A 20,691-nucleotide genomic window follows, 5' to 3' on the forward strand; every position below is an offset into this window, starting at 1 on the left:
TTGGCTCAATTGCCCTATTTTGTAACCAATTATATAATCGAATATTGATGTCTTGCTATTAGAATTAAACCTATCCAGCATTGTCTGAACTCTCAATGACAAGATTCCTGTTCCTGCATAAACATGGTGACAGTTTTGAATTGTAGAATTCAGCTACTTTTTCGACATTCCTTATAATATAACTAGCCCTTTCCTTGCTTGTATAAATGTATGGCTCTTACATTACACCCCCCCTCCCCCCCCCCTCTGGTCCCCTTCCTCCTATCCTCTCTCTCTTACCATCTCTTTCTTCACCCAGCTCTTCCTGTCCCTCTGTCTGCCTGTCGCCACCCCCTCTCGTGATCCACACATGTACCAATTTTTTTTAAAAATCAATCCAGTGGTTTAGGGGATGATGTGGAACATACATAAAAGCACACATTCAGCTATTTTACATGTACAGTTGAAGCTGATTTATATGTGTATCAAAGGGAAGAGAAAAGAATACTTGTAACTCAGAATTGTTTGGTCAGATGTAGATACAGTAATACACAAACATTCAATGGGCCTACATGGGTAAGAAATCAGATAATTTGCCTCATTTCACTTTTTGAGCATTATACACCTCACTTCATAAACTTATTAATGAATTAAGAGCTTTTTCACTTCAACTTTTCATACTGATGTAATGCCTGCACATATTGATTGAACTTAATGCTTCACTCAGTTTAGGTGTTTCAAGATTAAAGTTGTCATCTCCATCACTGTTACTTGAAACTGATGTACCACTTTTGTGGCACTTATCAGCAATAACATACTCAGCTTGTAGTAAGTTAATGGAAAGATTATCATTTCCTGTATCAGTCAATGCTATCAAATGTTGAACCAGTTTTTTTTCCATAATGCACCTTGAAATTTGCAATATTGCCCAAATTGAGTGGCTTTACAACACTGGTACAGTTCGGAGGGAAAAATTCCACTTGAACGTTTTTCAAAACTACTTGGGGTGCATGTGCTGCACATCGGACCTGTAAGAAGGAGCCCCTTTTTTTTCTTTTTCATTCTAATGTGCAGCTTTTTAACCACTGTTTCATTAAAATCATTGTCATCCAAGAATTGTTATTGTGTATGTTTCATCTTTACACCTTTGAAACACCTCAGATTCTTAGATTCTACTGTAACTAGTGGGGAAAGTTTGTTAGATTCATCTGCATTCATGGCGAGAAGAAATGTCACATGAATTTTACTTCTTTCCTTCATGCCATGAATCACCCTTTTCAACTAATTTTGTATTAGGAAGCAGTCTGTAAAATATACTGGTGTCGCCACAATTGCAGATTTTTTCAAAGTTGATAATCCCTTAAGACACCCGGCAAAACCTCATCAATCTAGTGCTGCACTGTGACGTCGTCCAAAGCTTTCGATTTGACAGAAATTATTCTCCCTGTGAGTCTGACAATTTTTAAATCCTTGTGACCATCCTGATGAAGACTTTAAATCAGCAGTGATGTTCCTACTTCTAGCAAAATCTATCACCTTTGCTTTCAGCATGTTGCCACTGATTGGTAGAGCTACAGCCCATTTTTGCTGGAACCATGAGAAAGTCCCTTTTCCAAATCTACATATCTCCCTTCTTGCTGATGAATGCATTTTATTGATTTTGCACCCAGTTTTAAAAAAATGTTCAAAATACTTCTTTAGCTGATGACTGTACATAATGTGGTATAGGCAATTCCTAAGTCTGAAGCAATTTCAGATTTTGTTTTCTATGGGTTAGCATCTACCTCGTGTATGAATTTTACTTTCTGATTTAGTGTACAGCTTTACCTTTTTCTGTTCTCCATGGCTGAACGTAAGTGAATAAATGATAGAACCTCTGTTCAATAATAAATGTTAGCTGGCAACTTTTAACTTCTCGATTGTTACCATGAAAGAAATTCCCGTATTGAAAACAGTGCTAGGAGTATCTTTGTTTCCATGCCGTACGCTCGCTCTTGTTAACTGTGACTTTGTCCCTTCTCTCCATGGCGTCACCCACTCGCTGTACTTGGGTATGTCAACAGAGTTAAGAAAAATACCACAAGGCTTCTTTTCAAACAATGATGCTTATTACACTTACACAAATCTCAATTTATTTCACTGGAATCTGTTAAGTGTAACTGTGAATTAAGTAAAAATGCATTACATTTATATAAGGTTTAATTAACACATTTTTAAATTATATTATGCTGGGACCGACAAAACTTAATGCACAAATGAGAATTACAGGAGAGTTGTGTGTAAATAAAGTTCAACTGTATATAGACAGACACAAATAGATAAAAAATGTGCTCACCAAATAGCGGCAGGAGAAAATGCACACAAAAGATATGGAAATGCACAAGCTTTCAGAGCCAGTGGCTCTTCCACCTTTCAGAACCTGAGAACTTAAAGGTGGAAGATATGGTAATAAGCAAGAAAGTGATTACTGGAAGTCAGCAAAAGAGGAAAGCTAGGTACATTATACATGGTTGGTAGGTGAAGGGGACAGGGAAAAGAAGTCAGGTCAGAAAATAAAAGATAGAGAAAAATGAAGGGAAGCAAAGAAAAGACATAGTTTATAAAAATAAATGCAAAACCCACAAAAATTAATGTAAATTTAGGCCATGTAGGTGGTGGTCTGACGAGGAAGTTGCGAAGGTTAGGGGATTGACGTAAAGCTATTCTGTGTGTGCAGGGCAAACTGTTGGGCAGAATATGCATCATCTAAGGGCCCAATTTTAGCAAGACATAGCCTTGTTGAAGTAGCTGATAATATGTTCAAGAACAGGATAATACTGTGTGACAAGAGACGTACTCCTAAGTTGTTTTTCGAGGGGCCACAAGAACCAGGATTGCATGACTGACTTAAAGCTGAGGGGAGAATGGTGGTGTACTGCTGTAAGGAGTCTGGACCTGAACAAATTGGTGTGCTTCGAATGCCAAGGCTATAGGGAAAGGAATGTTTGACATGAACAAGATGGCAACTATCAAAATGTAAGTACTCTGCAGAATTCCAGGCACTAAGCTCCCCAAAAACTGATGACTCATCATTATTCTCCTGGCAAATGAGCGATCTACTACCATTGTGTCACTTGACCAAAAGGTGTACGTATACGAAGGTAAATAGCAGTATAGTGACACACTACATGCAGCATCTGCCATCAAGATTCCATCCATATAGTACAAACTGGCTTACAGTCCATACAAACATGCCGCTCACAAGGACAAACAGTTCCATCCATAGAACTTCTTTGTCTCAACCAACACCCACCTGATACCAAACTCTTAACATTGTTCTTGATCACCTTAACCAACTGAATATTTACGAACTACTACTGTAACTTTTAAGTGGCAGAAAAACAAACAGATCAGGGGTACAGTCGTTGGCTCCTTCCTATGCCTTCCTTTTCATGGGCTGCTTGGAGGGGCCTACCCTGGGATCCATAAGCCTTCAGATCCTGGTGTTATTTAAATACATTGGAGACATCTGTGCCATATGGACTCATGGTGAGGCCAACACCTTGCGACTTTTGGAATCTCTAAATACATTCTCTCAATTAAATTTCATATTGTCCTATTCCATATCTTGTGCCACTTTCCTTGATATTGACTTCATCCTCATCAAGCATAAGCTACACACTTCTATTAACATGAAACCTACAAACAAACAACTGTACTTAGATTTTGACAGTTGCCTTCCTTTATGTGTCAAACATTGTAGTTTTGTGTTAGTACTCTAATTTACTAAGAGTGTGAAATCGGTGAAAAGTGTTATTCTTCCCTTGCATTGTTTTTCTTGCCCTCTTCCATCTTCCAGAAAATGTTGGGCAGTGAATACACAAAAAAGATTTTAAGGAAATTAAATATACTGAAGTGAGGAAAAATTGATGAACCATAAATTCTGCTATGAGATGTCATAAGGAACAAAGTTGTTGTTGCTGTTGGCGGTGGCTATAAAAATACAAATACCTGTGCTGTGAAGAATGAAACATTTTAATAACATTTTGAGCACAATGCATGCAGATGAGGGCAAAAGACAGTCGAGAATAAAATGAGCTAATAATAGAGTGAGTGGGATATTGTCAAATAATTATTCATTCTGTTTTTCCTTACTTTCCAGCCAAAGAAGAAACCATCCCCAGAATCATGGGTGAAATTAGAAGAATCTCCAGAATATAAAAATGGTAATAGGTTAAGAGCATATCAGCTTGAAGGATTAAACTGGTTGCTTTTTTCGTGGTACAATGGGTATGTAACAATTCGTTTATTAAATATATGCTAATATTAGAAAAGTTACTCCATAAATATTATTGTCATTTCCAGCCGCAACTGTATACTGGCAGATGAGATGGGTCTCGGAAAAACTATACAGTCGTTAGCATTTATTCATGCAGTTCACGAATATGGAATTAGAGGCCCCTTCCTGGTCATTGCACCTCTTTCTACCATACCAAACTGGCAACGTGAGTTTGAAGCGTGGACTGACATGAATGTAATAGTATATCATGGCTCGTAAGTATTGTTGCAGGGTATATGTTTTTTAGGCTATAGTCATAATTTTATTTTAAAAACTACACCTGCAGGCCAAACTAGCTAAAATAAACAAACTGTTAAACTGATATTGATTTCCTTAGCAAGGGAAAGTGCTTGTGATTGACCAGGAAGTAATGTCATTCTAACGCAAATAACTTAAAATTAAACACACAATTCTCCAGTGGCTACTACAGTCTTACTGCTTCACTTTATTGTTAATTACTTAAGATCAGCAGCACAACAAAATAAAGGAAAATAATTTTCATTACAATCCTAATCATATTTGTAAAAGAAAAAGATATTTGGCTTTGACTGAAATGGCTTGCAGCTATGTTTTTTCTCTAAGGCTATTTGTTTTCTCAATCAAATGTCTATGTTCCATCCAAATTCTTCCCCTTCATCACTGCAATCACAAATCCAACAACTCTAATTTATTTCTTGGCAAGAAGTGTGTGTCTTGCTTGCCATTTAGTTCTGTGGAAATAAGTACTGCAGAGCTTTCTGAAAAAACAGCTGTGTCTGTTGCTCAATTAGTGTTACTGTTACACAATTATGGATCACTGCATGCTTAGATAAGGCATCCTTTCTACAAACACCCATCATCATTGATTGACGGAAACGTTTCGTGTTATTGTAAGGATTGATTGCATTAACATTGCATTTTGACCTCCAGGACACTGCTCCATTGTATAACAATAGACTTGGCTCCACTGAAGAAGGTTCAGTGCTGATATAAATTAGCACAAAACACACTTAACAGTGCTAAAACCAGATATCAATGCGATTATTATGCTTTGACTCAAGATATTAATCGAACATCGTAGATACACAGTGTTTGTTATTGAAGGTTCTGTTTTATAAAGAAAGAGTAAAGTAAGCAGAAAAAGGTGTGATTTGCAAACTTCTCCTGAGCTGAAAAAGATTTGTTTTTGGAATGTGTTGGGCCACTATTTCATCTCTGTAGTTACGTGCAGTATGTAAACTGGAGTAAAAACTTTTTGATATTTAAATGCAAAGAACTGGTAGTAATAAGTTCATCAAACGTATTGTAAGGGAAAATTTGTGAAAGCTAGTTGCAGTTGTGAAGCCACAATTTATAACTTTTCCAATCTTTAGAATCATAAGTAGATTTTCATCCTGGAATTACATGTTTGCTGCGAAAAATGTAGTTTATGATATTATTTGTTACATTCTTGTTCGTTTTTCATTCACAACATTAATAAATGAGTAGAAGTCTGTAACTTCAAATGAAAATATTGTTCTCTTCATTGATAACAAATAAACGACAGATTATTTACATTGGGTTGGTAAGAATGACAGTGTATGTTAACCACAACAGCGATAAATCATGTATTTTGAACTTAATTATAAGCAAATGTGCTACACACAAAACAGAGTTGTTATAGCAACTGCGGTGTCACACACATATCCTCAAAACAAAGGAATAAAATATGTTTTCAATGTGAAATATCAAATTTATGAAAAAAGATTACAGTGCCATGATAGCGAACCTATAATAAAGTAGGTACATAAATTAAAGAACTGGAGCTAAAAGAAATGAAAAGAAAATCAGGGTTTCAAACTGACACTTTATAAATTAATTCAAATTTTGTAAATATTTTTATGTATATACATTGTAAGTGAATGCTGTCCTCATTTTGTTGTGATGCCTATTAACTTCATTTCCTGTTAGTACTGTAATTTCTTTGTAGACTCTTCTCCTAACTGTCTTACTCGTTTCGGACTCCTCATCTGAGGCACTAACTGCTTTATTGTATTGTGCAAGTTAAATGCTGCAGCGATAACTGCTGCATAGTTCAGTTTTACCCTGAATCCTAGACCTGAAACAACTCAGTGTTACTCAAACATTGCCAGAAGTGGCAAGAGGTAGTGGGTGGGGATTAATAAAATTATCCGAGCTGACATGGGATTGAACTCGAGATCCTCCAGTCTGTATTCCAGGACGCAACCATGAAACATTGCCTGATGATTACAAACATTCATGTGCATACTACTAGTCTTGTTCAATAACATGAGAACATTTTTGTAAGAGATGTTCATTATTATTGGCAGCTGTAGATCTCCAGACAAGCCTAGAGAACATTTTTGTAAGAGATATTCAATTATTATTGGCTGCTGTAGATCTCCACATACTTTAACTTTTCACTGCAGATATTTTCGATTTCCCTGTTTTACGCTGTTGCTAAGTGTCTGTACCCTAAAGTAATCACATTAATTATGAGTTGTTTCCAAGCAGTTATTATCTACACTCATTACTTAAAGTCGATAATTTCTGAAGCTGACAATACAGATTGAGATATTTCTTAGGTGTGTGCACCTCTCTGCCTCTCTCTCTCTCTCTCTCTCTCTCTCTCTCTCTCTCTCTCTCTGTCTGTCTGTCTGTGTGTGTGTGTGTGTGTGTGTGTGTGTGTGTGTGTGTGTCATTCTCACATATTTACTAATCATTATTTGTGAATAAAAACTTTATTGTGTACTTATTTTTAACTCATATTTGTACAAAACAAAAACATTGTTTTGTAATGCCACTAGGTGGTGAACTAACAATTGCAGTGCAACTAGACACTATCCACCAAAGTTTGCCAGTCAGAGGTGATCCTACTTCACAGTGATATGAACTGGGATTAATATGTATACAATGCGAATTTTTGAATTAAGTTTAATCTGAAGTCATTTTCACTGATAATCCGAGATCAACTGCTTTATACGGTTGGCCTTTAAGATACACAAGATTAAAATTAAAGTTATATTCGACTTTCTCTTTAAGGAAACAAAAATTATGTTTGTCGTTTTTATGAATGAATGATATCCGTTAAGTATTTAACAATGTGTATGGGGTGCCTGCTATTGAATATATTGAGCTTCATAGCTCTACTTGTAATGGAGATTGAAAATTATGTAATATAATGGACTCCCTACTTCTTGATGGAGCACCTATTTTGCTCATTCCTTTTTTGTTACATCATTACAGTATTGTGGATATGAGCTTTAGGGGGAAAAAATTAGAAAACATGGATAGTACATTCTAAGTTCTCCCTCCATCATCTAAGTTCTCCTGGGGTGTATGCTTCCTAGATCTGATATACAAGGTGTGATCAAAAAGTAATGGGAATTTTTGTTTTTCTTAAAGTATTCTTTATTTATTCTCCAACAACATTGCCCCCTTCAAAGTAATCCCCCTCAAATATAATACACTTGTGCCAGCAAATTACCCATCTGAAAGAACTTCTGGAACTCACTTTTTGTTATGGTGTTCAGCTCCTTCAGAAATCATGTTTCTGTCTCATCAATTGCAGCAAAATGATGCCCTTTAATGGTTCTCTTCAGCCTTGCAAATGGAAAGAAGTTGCAGAGGGCCATGTCTGATGAATGTAATGGCTAAGACAACATAAACATTCTTTTGCCAAAAAAGAATTGAGGTGAGGTGTGAGTGGGAGAATTATCGTAAATAAATTTTCATGAGTAGTTTCGCCACAGTTTTGGTCACTTCCTTTGGGTTGCTTTAAGCAACTGACACACAACTTTCAGTTAGTATTTGTTATTGACCTTAAGGTAGGAACTCATGATGCACTATCACATTGTAATTGAGGAAAACAGTGAGAAGAACCTTCACATGTGATCGAACTCGTCGAACCTTTTTTGGTTTTCGCTCTTCAGGCAATTTCCATTGGGATGACTGGGCCTTGGTTTCGACATCATACATGTATACCCATGTTCTGTCACCTGCTATAACCTTCTTTGCAGTGCCTACATATTCTCCTCCATACACTCCCCTGTTTGTAGTAATTTCAGCTTGGAATACAGACGCCAGTTTTCCTAGAGAGATGATGCCCTCCATCTTGGCTGAACCCCCTACGCCCCTGCCACAACACCTTGGTCTATTTTTGACCCATCGGTGAACCAAACAATGCCCCCCTTACGATGTCGAGCTGTTTTTTTTTTCCACTGCTCCCTGCTTTCAATTATTATATTGTAAGCTTGTCGAAGCAGTTGGGAGTTACTATATAGTTGGCAGGCATTTCCCCAGCCATTCATATATTTAACTCACTCGCTATGTTAGTGTGTGATTTGGGATATCAGAATGAGTCCCAGATTTTACCAGTTTTAAGTCTGCGTGTCCCAGCTGCTGCCTCCATCTTGACCCACAGGTGTAGTGGAGACATGTCCAGCTTGGCTTCCATTCCCGTGGTTGGTGTACTGCTAATTCCACCTGTTACGGCTAAGCAGGCCAATCTCTGCACCTTAGCAAGCTCCTTAGCTGTAACCCGCTGTTCTACCTTCTTCCACCACACTAAGACACTGTAGGAAATCCTAGGTCTAACACTGTGGTGTATATCCAGTGCCACAAGACCTTCTAGTACTCACTAGAGTACTTTCTGCCTTGGAGCAGATGCTCTTAATGTGAGGGGTCCACGTTAGCTTCTTGTCTAAGGTTACCCCTAGGTATTTCACTATCTCCTTCATAGGTAGAGTTTCATCGAAGAGCTTTAGATTTCAACTTTTGTGTTGAATATGTCTCTTTGTAAATGGCACCCCAACAGTCTTCTGAGGATTAACACTCAGATCCTGTTTAATGCTCCAATTTTGCACAATGTCCAATCCTCCTCCTGCCATATTTCTAACTGTGTCGGTAAATTTGCCAAGTATTACTATGACAAGGTCATCTGCATATCCTTGGCAGAAGCTTGTCTGGAATTTAATTCCTCAACGAGTTCGTTCAGCACTAGATTCCACAATAGAGGGGCCATAACTCCTCCTTGTGGGCTGCCTCTAATGGTGTTAATTACCACCTCTTCATTCACCATGGTAGCCTCTACCTTCCTTCCACTAAGCATGCCCCTGGTCCACCTGCATATAGTGGTCCCCAGGTCATCAGCCTCTGCTGCCCTTACCATGGAATCGAAGGTCATGTTACTGAAGGCCCCCTCAATATCCAGGAAGATGGAGAGGGCTATTTCTTGGAAGTGGAGTGCTTTCTCCACCTTCCCAACGAGTTGGTGAAGAGCTGTCTCACATGATTTACCTGGTTGCGTGTTGGTTTGAATGTAGAGCTGCCTCTTCCCAACATATACATTAACCAGTTTTTCCAATGTTTTGAGAATGGAGAAGGACAAACTGATTGGTCTCATATCCTTGGCCTTGGTATGATCAATTCTGCCTAGCTTTGGAATGAAGACAACCTTCACTGTCCTCCAAGCATTTCCTACTGCTAGGCTTACCCTGAATAGCCTGCATAGGAGTCCTACGAGCTTATCTTCTGCCTGTTGGAGGAGAGCTGGAAAAATTCCATCTGGGCCAGGTGACTTTAACGGTTGGAATGTTCCCACCGCCCAATGGATCCTTGGCCGATTCCCAGTCCTCTCTTAGTCTCTCTCCGGGATCACATTCTGGTCTGTGTTGTCCGGCAGAGCATATTGAGGAAAGTGAGTTTTGGGGAGCAGTTCCAGCATCTCATGTGCCGTCTTTGTATATTCCCCATCCTCCTTCCTCAACGTACCTCCTGGATTGGTTGGTACTCTAGTGAGAATCTTGTGAAGTCTGTCTTGCGCAGCCATGCTCTCCACTTCCTCACAGAATGCCTTCCAGGATGCCTTCTTTGCTTGTGTGATTGCAAGATTGTAGTTGACAAGGGCCTCATGATATTTAGCCCATTGTCCTTTGTCTCGCAATATTAAACAGTCTCCATAACTGTTTTCTTTGCATTTCCAAATTGTTATTCCACCAAGGCACACTCCTATTTGTGCAGTTCTTGGTGATTGTGCAGTTGTCCTGATATGAGGTCACTATGGCCTCTGCTACTTCCTCAAATTCTACTGGTTTCCTTATTGAGGTTTTAATTTCCAATAAGCCTAAATCAAGGTCCCTCCTATATGTCTCCCAGTCTGTTTTCCTGGGATTCATATAGGTCATGGTCTATCTGATTCCCATTTCAACCTTGAATTTAATGTACATGTGGTCTGATGAGGATGGCTCCATCACCACATGCCATTGTTTGACATAGCTGCCCATCATCATGGAACCAAAAGTTATGTCAATTACTCCTTCCCTTCTGCTATTCCTGAATGTAGGTTCATTGCCCCTATTCAGGACCTCTGAGTTGTTAGCTAAAATAAATTCAAGAAGGTACTCACCCCTACTCTTGGTGTCCTTGCTGCCCCACATTAGGTCGTGGGCATTGGCGTCTCATCCCACCAGCAGTTGGTCACCTTGCCAATTGTAAGTCTCTACCAGTCTCCTCGCCACCAAGGGAGGAGAGCTGTCTTCATAAGGTAGGTATGCCTTGGCCAAAACAATTTCCCTCATGATACCTTCCTCCTATTGCTGCATTTTAATGGCCAGTAAGTCCCTGGAGCAGAAATCCATCATTGGCATGAAATAAATTCCATTTCTTAGATAGATGAATGTTTCGAAGTTTCTTAGATGTCTAGCACAAATCAGCTTACCTCCATTGCCACCGAGGCTTGATACACCTCCCCTATATAAATAGGGTTATTGTATCAGGGCCACGTCCACTTCCTGCCTCCCAAGACAGCAACTCAGGGCAGCAGAGGCCCCTTTACAGTGCTGCAGATTAATCTGCAGCACCTCCAGTCTCGTCTTGCTGCCATCTTTAAAGTCTTTGAGAACCCTGACAGTGACCTGCGAGAACCCTAAAAACAATTTCAGATCCTGCTCCTGCATCGCCTTCAGAGACTTCTCTCCGATCTCCACCACCAGGGTTCGTCCTTCCGGTGCAACCTTCTGGTTGATCAATCTCTAGTCTTCTGTTGAGACTTCTGGGTTCTGGGCCCCTATTTTCCCAAACAGAATGTTCGGAGAGACTTCCTTAAAAATCCTTGGTACCCATCTTTGCACTCTTAAGAAGCACCGCAGCTGTCTTAACCAACAGCTTCGCATCTTCCCATGGGGATATCATGGGCACCTAGTCCTTGAGCCATTCCACTGTGTGCAACCCCTCATAGACAAATATGAGGGCACCACGATCGAGGTAGACCCACCTGAAGTTGGGTCCTTGGTCAGCATCCCCCCCCAAATATTTTCAAAGAGGACCATTTGTATCAATTTCTCCTTCTGCGAGGTGATGGCCACCTTCCTGGATAACTGCCATCCTAAAAACCGAGACTGCAGTACTATTGGCCTGTTTCCCTATTTCTTGTCTCGGTTTTTTCTGGACTAGCTTATCCAGGGAGGAGGGAGTCTTTGATTCCTCCCTTATCCACTTGCTACCTGTCTTTGATGTAGTGGAGGTCTGTGTATCCCCGTCAACCTGAGACAGTTTCTTCCTGGGGGTCTTAGGTTCAAGTCCCTTTAATTCCCTCCACTTGTCTTTAGGAAGCCATTCTTTCACCTCCTTTTTCCTCTGTTCCGTGAGTAGTTTCCTCCTCTGGGCCCCAGACAAGCCTTTGATCTTAATCTGGTGAAGCTTCTCGGTTACAGTTCACACTTCTGGCTCAGGTCTAGTCCCTGATTCAGTAGTGGGAATGTCTTCCATCAGTTCTGACCCCGATGTTTGGGTATCTGAGGTCTCAATTTGCCCCTCAGTTTGTTTTTCTTTGTTTTCTTTAGTAGAGTCCATATTGGTCCCACGAGATTTGGGGTTCTACAAGGTCCACTACGAATACCCTCTGCGGTGTAAGGCTACTTATTCAGGTAGGTCGCCTGGTAGCCCTGAGGCTCCATTTCTGACACATCTTCCCATGTGCCATGCACCCCTCGGCACGGATCGCATCACACCGTAGGTTGGGTCAGGGAAGTGGGTAGGACTAGAAGTGGATAGGGAAGATGGGACATTGTGGGACACTCTTAGTCAGATCCATCGGCTGAGGCCTTTCTTGCAGTAGGTCCTCTACCTTCGGCATAGCGTTCAACTTAATGCAGATATGCAAGCCTTTCCACCCGCATGGACAATGCTTCGTCAAGGTGGTGTCCCAATTCAAGCTTTCGCAACCCACGGTTGCTTAATCAGGAAAGAGGGAAGGAGAGCGAATGTGGGTTTTAAGGGAGAGGGTAAGGAGTCATTCCAATCCCGGGAGCGGAAAGACTTACCTTGGGGAGGAAAAGGGACAGGTATACACACGCACACATACCCATCCGCACATATACAGACACAAGCAGATATATGTAAAGGCAGAGAGTTTGGGCAGAGATGTCAGTCGAGGCGGAAATACAGAGGCAAAGATGTTGTTGAATAACAGGTGAGGTAAGAGCGGCGGCAACTTGAAATTAGCAGAGGTTGAGGCCTGGTCGGTAACGGGAAGAGAGGATATATTGAAAGGCAAGTTCCCGTCTCCGGAGTTCTGATAGGTTGGTGTTAGTGGTAAGTATCCAGATAAGCTGGGCAGTGTAACACTGTGCCAAGATGTGCTGGCCGTGCACCAAGGCATGTTTAGCCACAGGGTGATCCTCATTACCAACAAACACTGTCTGCCTGTGTCCGTTCATGCGAATGGAGAGTTTGTTGCTGGTTATTCCCACATAGAAGGCTTCACAGTGTAGGCAGGTCAGTTGGTAAATCACATGGGTGCTTTCACACGTGGCTCTGCCTTTGATCGTGTACACCTTCCGGGTTACAGGACTGGAGTAGGTGGTGATGGGAGGGTGCATGGGACGGGTTTTACACCGGGGGTGGTTACAAGGGTAGGAGCTAGAGGGTAGGGAAGGTGGTTTGGGGATTTCATAGGGATGAACCAAGAGGTTACGAAGGTTAGGTGGACGGCGGAAAGACACTCTTGGTGGAGTGGGTAGGATTTCATGAAGGATGGATCTCATTTCAGGGCAGGATTTGAGGAAGTCGTATCCCTGCTGGAGAGCCACATTCAGAGTCCTATCCAGTCCCGGAAAGTATCCTGCTCCAGTCCTGAATCCCTGACCATTACACCAACAACCTGAAAACAGCTTTCACATCCCACAACTACCCTCCCGACCTGGCACAGAAGCAAATAACCAGAGCCACTTCCTCATCCCCTCAAACCCAGAACCTCCCACAGAACAACCCCAAAAGTACCCCACTTGTGACAGGATACTTTCCGGGATTTTACTAGAACCAAAAATAAAACAAAAGTATTGCTGGACATGTGAAAGATCTCTTGCGCGCGTTGTTTGGTGATGGTGTGCTCAGCCGCCACTTTCGTCATGCTTGGCCTCCCAGGTCCCCAGACCTCAGTCTGTGTGATTATTGGCTTTGGGGTTACCTGAAGTCGCAAGTGTATCGTGATCGACCGACATCTCTAGGGATGCTGAAAAACAACATCTGACACCAATGCCTCACCATAACTCCCGACATGCTTTACAGTGCTGTTCACAACATTATTCCTCGACTTCAGCTATTGTTGAGGAATGATGGTGGACATATTGAGCATTTCCTGTAAAGAACATCATCTTTGCTTTGTCTTACTTTGTTATGCTAATTATTGCTGTACTGATCAGATGAAGCGTCATCTGTCGGACATTTTTTGAACGTTTGTAATTTTTTGGTTCTAATAAAACCCCACGTCATTCCAAGCATGTGTGTCAATCCAGGAAGAACGTTACAACTGCTATAGAGAATGGTTGAGAATCAATTTCCCCTCTAATTTTATAAAAGAATGTGCAGATATTTCCATAAAAGTATATAAGCATTTTTTGTGTTAGTATTATTGCAACTCGTACTTGTATTCCGTGTCCTGTTGATGGACTTTGTAGGAAGTATCACCCTCTCAATACCAGGCATGTCTGTGGACCAGGTCACCAGTGATTCGTAAGGCACACTACGAAGAGTCTGTACAACTTTGTGAAATGCCCTTCAGTTGCTTCTTGTGACATAATGAAGTAGGTATAGTGGGGATCACCTGCTCGCTGTTCACTTTGCAGACATTTGAAGGAGGGAAATGCAGGACCACAATCTGGCAATCTACCTTTCCTTATGCTTCTACCCTCCACCTCCATCTATCCTTCCCTCTCCTCATTGTTACACCCCAGAACACAGTTTATCACTTGACACAGCTCTGCTGCACTTACATGGTACACACATTCAATACTTATTGTTAAACTATTTCATTTAAGAATAAACATTAATTTTGCATCATTAAAACACTATTTTTAATAATCTGCAGTTTTGTCATCCCCTGGGACATGAAATTTAGTACTAAAATTGTACTGGAAAACATTTGTCCTAAAAGCCACAGTTTTAGAGTTGTTCAAGAAAAACATAGGAATGCTACCTCCCCACTCCCACTCTTTCCCCCTGCGGGTCCGGGGATTAGAATAGGCCCGAGGTATTCCTGCCTGTCATAAGAGGCGACTGAAAGGAGTCCCTCCCCCTCAAGGGGGTAGTTAGCGCCTGCGTCCGGAGACGGACGGTTGCACGACCTATATTTGCGGTTGTTTTGGTTTTCACTTCTTCTCGTTTCTTCCTTCCTTTGGTTGGTTCCTTACTTTGTTCTTCTCCATCTCACTGTCTTCCTTACTCTTTCCCTTGCCTTCTTCTCCTTGCCTTCTTCTCCTTGCCTTCTTCTCCTTGCCTTCTTCTCCTTGCCGTCTTCTCCTTGCCTTCTCTGGTCTCCGCCTCGGCGTTTGAGACAGTCTGTCCTCTCTCTCCCTCTCTCTCTTCTTTTTCCTCTTCTTCCTTCCTCCCTGTGCGCGCCTGAAGGCCGACCCACGCGTAGCTGGTGATGGAGTAACGCGTAATTCTCCGCCCTGGGTAGACAAGTAAGGCACGCACATACCCCCTGGTAAAGGCCAGGCCCAGGGAGGGGTGATTGCCTGAGCTAATACCTTCTGACCATGCCGATTGGTCCCTCCGTCTGTTCCTTGGGAGGTGTGACCTGAGGTGTAAACATTCACCTAAGGCGGGAGTGCCCTCTGAGAGGGTCCCCACAAGGAAGGAGCGCGCCATCGGAGATGCTGGCAATCATGGGGGATTCCTCCGCAATGGATTTCTCTTCTTCTCTCTCGACTTCTGCCCATAAACAGAAACTTGACCAGCCACCAGTGACAAAAGTACTACCGCCTGCCCCACAGTTCCTCGTAGTTTCTCGATCTGAGGACGGCAAGGATTTTTCCTCTGTCAACCCTTTCGTTATCCAGAAGGGTGTAGATGCCATAGCTGGTTCTGTCAAGTCGTGTACCAGGTTGCGTAATGGTACCTTGTTACTAGAAACTGAGAGCGCCTTTCAGGCACAAAAACTGCTTTGGGCCACACTCCTGTACACGTTCCCTGTCCGGGTGGAGGCTCACCGCACTTTGAATTCGTCTCGTGGTGTGGTATATACTCGATCACTCGATGGATTGACTGACGAGGAGATTCAGTCTTTCCTCGCTGAGCAGGGCGTGACGGCTGTCCATAGGGTCATGAAAAAGGTCAACAATGACCTTGTACCGACCCGGACACTTTTCTTGACCTTTGATAGTGTTAAGCTGCCATCGCGCATCAAAGCGGGCTACGAGGTTATTTCTGTTCGCCCCTATGTCCCGACACCTACGCGCTGCTACCAGTGTCAGCGTTTTAATCACACTCGCCAGTCTTGTTCCAATGCGGCTAAATGTGTCTCTTGTGGCAGGGATGCCCATGAGGGTGACTGTCCACCTCCGTCTCCTCATTGTGTGAACTGTTAGGGTGACTATGCAGCGTCCTCCCACAACTGTCCCATCTACAAGGAAGAACGCTGTATCCAAGAAATTCGGGTCAAAGAGAAAGTGTCCACCTCGGCTGCTCGGAAGCGATTTGTTAGTAGGAAGCCCACGCTGCTCCCAGCGGGAAAATACAGTACTGTCCTCGCCTCTCCTCGGTCTACCAGGGAGGTGGCGACACAGACATGCGATATGACCTTCAGCACCACGGTCGTCCGTTCGGCCAGTGCTCAGATCGCGCGGTCGACGTCTCCTCTTTCTCCCGTCACCCCTCCAACACAAGCACCTTCATCAGCTTCTGCCAAGACGAAGACACAGAAGTCAGATGCACGGGCCTTCCTACTTACCTCGAACTCCCAGCCGTCGACCAGTACTTCCACTAAACGACCTTCCAAGAAGGCTCATAGGAAGCACAGTTCTCCGCCATGGCGCATTTCTTCTCCTGCGCCACCCAGCGGTTGCCGCCCCAGGCCATCATCCATTTCGCCTGGCCGCACCGCTGGTAGCCGAACATCTGGCCGTTCACCGGCGGAGGAAGCTCCTCCTCCCGGCCATCTTAACGAGATGGCCGATGAACCTATAGAACCAATGGACAATGACTGTCCGCCTACTGATAGCGGTGGCAGTACTCGCTCGAAGCCAGGCCCTCAGTGGCCTTCGAGGTGACCCCTTCTTTCAACTTCCTTTTCTTCTCACGATCGCACTTATTCACTGGAATATTCGCAGCATTCGCTCCAACCGAGAGGACTTGAAGTTGCTGCTCCACTTGCACCGTCCGCTCGTCGTAGCCCTCCAGGAAACGAAGCTACGCCCATGCGATCACATTGCCTTGGCACACTATACCTCTGTGCGTTTTGACCTACCGCCTGTGGTAGGTATTCCGGCTCATGGAGGGGTTATGTTGCTGGTCCGGGATGATATTTACTACGATCCCATCACATTGCACACCGGCCTGCAGGCAGTTGCCATCCAAATTACTCTCCCCACTTTTACATTTTCCATTTGTACCGTTTACACTCCATCGTCGTCTGCCGTTACCAAGGCAGACATGATGCAAATTATTGCTCAGCTACCTGCACCATTTTTGTTAACTGGAGACTTCAGTGCCCACCATCCCCTTTGGGGCTCTCCAGCATCCTGCCCGAGGGGCTCCCTGTTAGCAGACCTTTTCAACCAGCTCAATCTTGTCTGCCTCAATACTGGCGCCCCTACTTTTCTTTCGGACACATCTCGCACCTATTCCCATTTAGACCTCTCTATATGTACTACCCAACTTGCACGCCGGTTTGAGTGGTATGCCCTTTCTGATACATATTCCAGCGATCACTTCCCGTGTGTCGTCCATCTCATGCATCATACCTCCTCTCCGTGCTCAGCTAGTTGGAACATCTCCAAAGCAGACTGGGGGCTCTTCTCTTCCAGGGTGACCTTTCAGGATCAAACCTTCACAAGCTGCGATAGTCAGGTCGCACACCTCATGGAAGTCATTCTCACTGCTGCTGAATATTCCATCCCTCACACTACTTCTTCTCCACGTCGAGTACCGGTCCCCTGGTGGACCGCAGCATGTAGAGACGCTTTACGTGCTCGTCGAAGTGCTTTACGCACCTTCAAATACCACCCTACAGTGGCGAATTGTATCACTTATAAACGATTACGTGCGCAGTGCCGTCGTATTATTAAAGAAAGCAAGAAAGCCAGCTGGGCTGCTTTCACAAGCACTTTCACAGTTTTACTCCTCCTTCTGTTGTCTGGGGTAGCCTGCGCCGGCTATCTGGCACTAAGGTCCACTCACCAGTTTCTGGCTTGATGGTCGCGAATGACGTCCTTGTGGCCCCTGAGGATGTCTCCAATGCCTTTGGCCGCTTTTCCACAGAGGTTTTGAGCTCCGCTCATTACCACCCTGCCTTCCTCCCCCGAAAACAGGCAGAGGAGGCTAGGCCACCTAACTTCCGCTCCTCGAATCGTGAAAGTTATAATGCCCCTTTCACCATGCGGGAACTCGAAAACGCACTTGCCCGATCACGGTCCTCCGCTCCAGGGCCTGATTCTATTCATATTCAGATGCTGAAGAACCTTTCTCCTGCAGGTAAAGGTTTGCTTCTTTGTACTTATAATCACATCTGGATTGAGGGACATGTTCCCGCATGCTGGGGCGAGTCTATTGTTGTACCGATTCCTAAGCCGAGGAAGGACAAGCACTTACCTTCCAGTTATCGACCCATCTTGCTTACCAGCTGCGTCTGTAAGGTGATGGAGCGAATGGTTAACTCTCGTTTGGTTTGGCTGCTCGAATCTCGACGCCTACTTACCAATGTAAAATGTGGATTTCGTATGCGCCGCTCTGCTGTTGACCATCTGGTTAACTTGTCGACCTTCATTATGAATAACTTCTTGCGGAAGTGCCCGACCGTGGCTGTGTTCTTTGATTTGGAGAAGGCTTACGACACATGTTGGAGGGCGGGCATTCTCCGCACCATGCATACATGGGGCCTTCACGGTCGCCTCCCTCTTTTTATTCGTTCCTTTTTAATGGATCGACAGTTCAGGGTACGTGTGGGTTCTGTCCTGTCAGACACCTTTCGCCAGGAGAATGGGGTGCCACAGGGCTCAGTTTTGAGCGTCGCTCTCTTCGCCATAGCGATCAATCCAATAATGGATTGTCTCCCAGCTGATGTATCAGGCTCCCTTTTCGTGGACGATTTTACCATCTATTGCAGCGCGCAGCGTACACGTTTCCTGGAGCGCTGTCTTCAGCGTTCTCTTGACCATCTTTACTCCTGGAGTGTCGCCAATGGCTTCCGTTTTTCTGCCGAGAAGACGGTCTGTATTAACTTCTGGTGTTACAAAGTGTTTCTCCCACCGTCCTTACGACTCGGTCCGGTTGCTCTCCCATTCGTGGAGACAACTAAATTTTTAGGTCTTACATTTGACAGGAAACTTAGCTGGTCTCCACATGTCTTATTTGGCTGCCCGTTGTACCCGTTCTCAAAATGTCCTCCGTGTTCTCAGTGGTATGTCGTGGGGAGCGGATCGAACCGTCCTACTTCGCCTATATCGGTCGATCGTCCGCTCAAAGCTGGATTATGGGAGCTTCGTATACTCCTCTGCACGGCCGTTAATCTTACGCCGCCTCAACTCCATACATCGGGGTTTACGTCTTGCGATCGGAGCGTTTTATACTAGTCCCGTCGAGAGTCTTCATGCTGAAGCCGGTGAATTGCCACTGCCCTACCGGCGCGATATACTGCTTTGTCGGTATGCCTGTCGGCTACTGGCAATGCCCGACCACCCGTTTTATCGTTCCTTTTTTGACGACTCTCTCGATCATGAATACGGGTTGTATGTCTCTGCCCTGCTACCCCCTGGAGTTCGCTTTTGTCGCCTCCTTCAACACCTTGATTTTTCACTCCCTGCAACCTTTAGAGTGGGCGAGAGCCACACGCCACCTTGGCTCCAGGCTCAGGTTCGCGTTCACCTTGACCTCAGCTCACTCCAAAAGGAGGTTACCCCCGGTTCAGTATACCACTCCCGTTTTGTCGAACTTCGTTCGAAGTTCATTAATATGACCTTCATTTATACAGATGGCTCTAAGACCAATGACGGGGTCGGGTGTTCTTTTATTGTCGGGGCACAAAGTTTCAAATACCGGCTCCATGGCCATTGTTCGGTCTTCACAGCTGAGCTCTTTCCCCTCTACCAGGCTGTTCTTTATATCTGCCGCCACCGACATTCTGCTTATGTCATCTGCTCCGATTCCCTGAGCGCCATCCAGAGCCTCAGTGATCCGTATCTGGTTCACCCTTCGTGCACCGGATCCAACGCTCTCTTCAGCAGCTGGTTGACGATGGTTCTCCGGTTAGCTTTATGTGGGTTCCTGCCCATGTCAGTATCCCTGGGAACGAAGCTGCAGATGCCGCGGCCAAGGCTGCGGTTCTCCAGCCTCGGACAGCTTCTTGTTGTGTCCCTTCATCAGACTGTAGCAGGGTCGTTTGTCGGCGCATTTTATCGCTGTGGCATGCCGATTGGGCTGCACTTACGGACAACAAGCTTCGGGTCTTGAAACCTCTTCCCCTGGCTTGGACGTCCACCTCACACCCCTCTCGGCGGGAGGAGGTAGTTTTGGCCCGGTTACGAATTGGACACTGCCGGTTCAGCCATCGCCATCTGCTGACGGCTGCGCCGGCGCCGTTCTGCCCATGTGGGCAATTGCTGATGGTCCGCCAGATTTTTATGTCCTGTCCGGATTTTACTACACTGTGTCTTGATCTTGGCCTGCCATGTACTCTCGATGCCATTTTAGCGGATGACCCAGGAGCAGCTGCTCGCGTTCTTCGTTTTATCAACTTGACCAACCTGTCTAAGGACATTTGATTATGCTGTTTTTTTATCCTATGCCTGTCGATCTTTTATCGTGTTTTCCCTTTTAGTTGCTGTTTTAAACTTGTGCCTCGCGGTGCATTCCTAACGTAGTCTGGGCGCTAATGACCATTGAAGTTGTGCAAAAAAAAAAAAAAAACACACACACACACA

The 20,691-nt window shown here is 44.1% G+C and overlaps 1 protein-coding gene across 1 annotated transcript in view; it reads left to right on the forward strand.

Annotated features, from left to right (window-relative positions):
• LOC126237034 (chromodomain-helicase-DNA-binding protein 7) overlaps positions 1-20,691 on the forward strand; it is a 322,661-nt gene that overhangs the window by 96,195 nt on the left and 205,775 nt on the right. The window contains exons 12-13 of the mRNA XM_049946794.1: positions 4,121-4,248; positions 4,324-4,512. Coding sequence (XP_049802751.1) covers positions 4,121-4,248; positions 4,324-4,512 — 317 coding nt within the window. The remainder of the gene's footprint in view (positions 1-4,120; positions 4,249-4,323; positions 4,513-20,691) is intronic.

This window comes from Schistocerca nitens, chromosome 2 (genome assembly GCF_023898315.1).
Source record: "Schistocerca nitens isolate TAMUIC-IGC-003100 chromosome 2, iqSchNite1.1, whole genome shotgun sequence".
NCBI lineage: Eukaryota > Metazoa > Arthropoda > Insecta > Orthoptera > Acrididae > Schistocerca > Schistocerca nitens.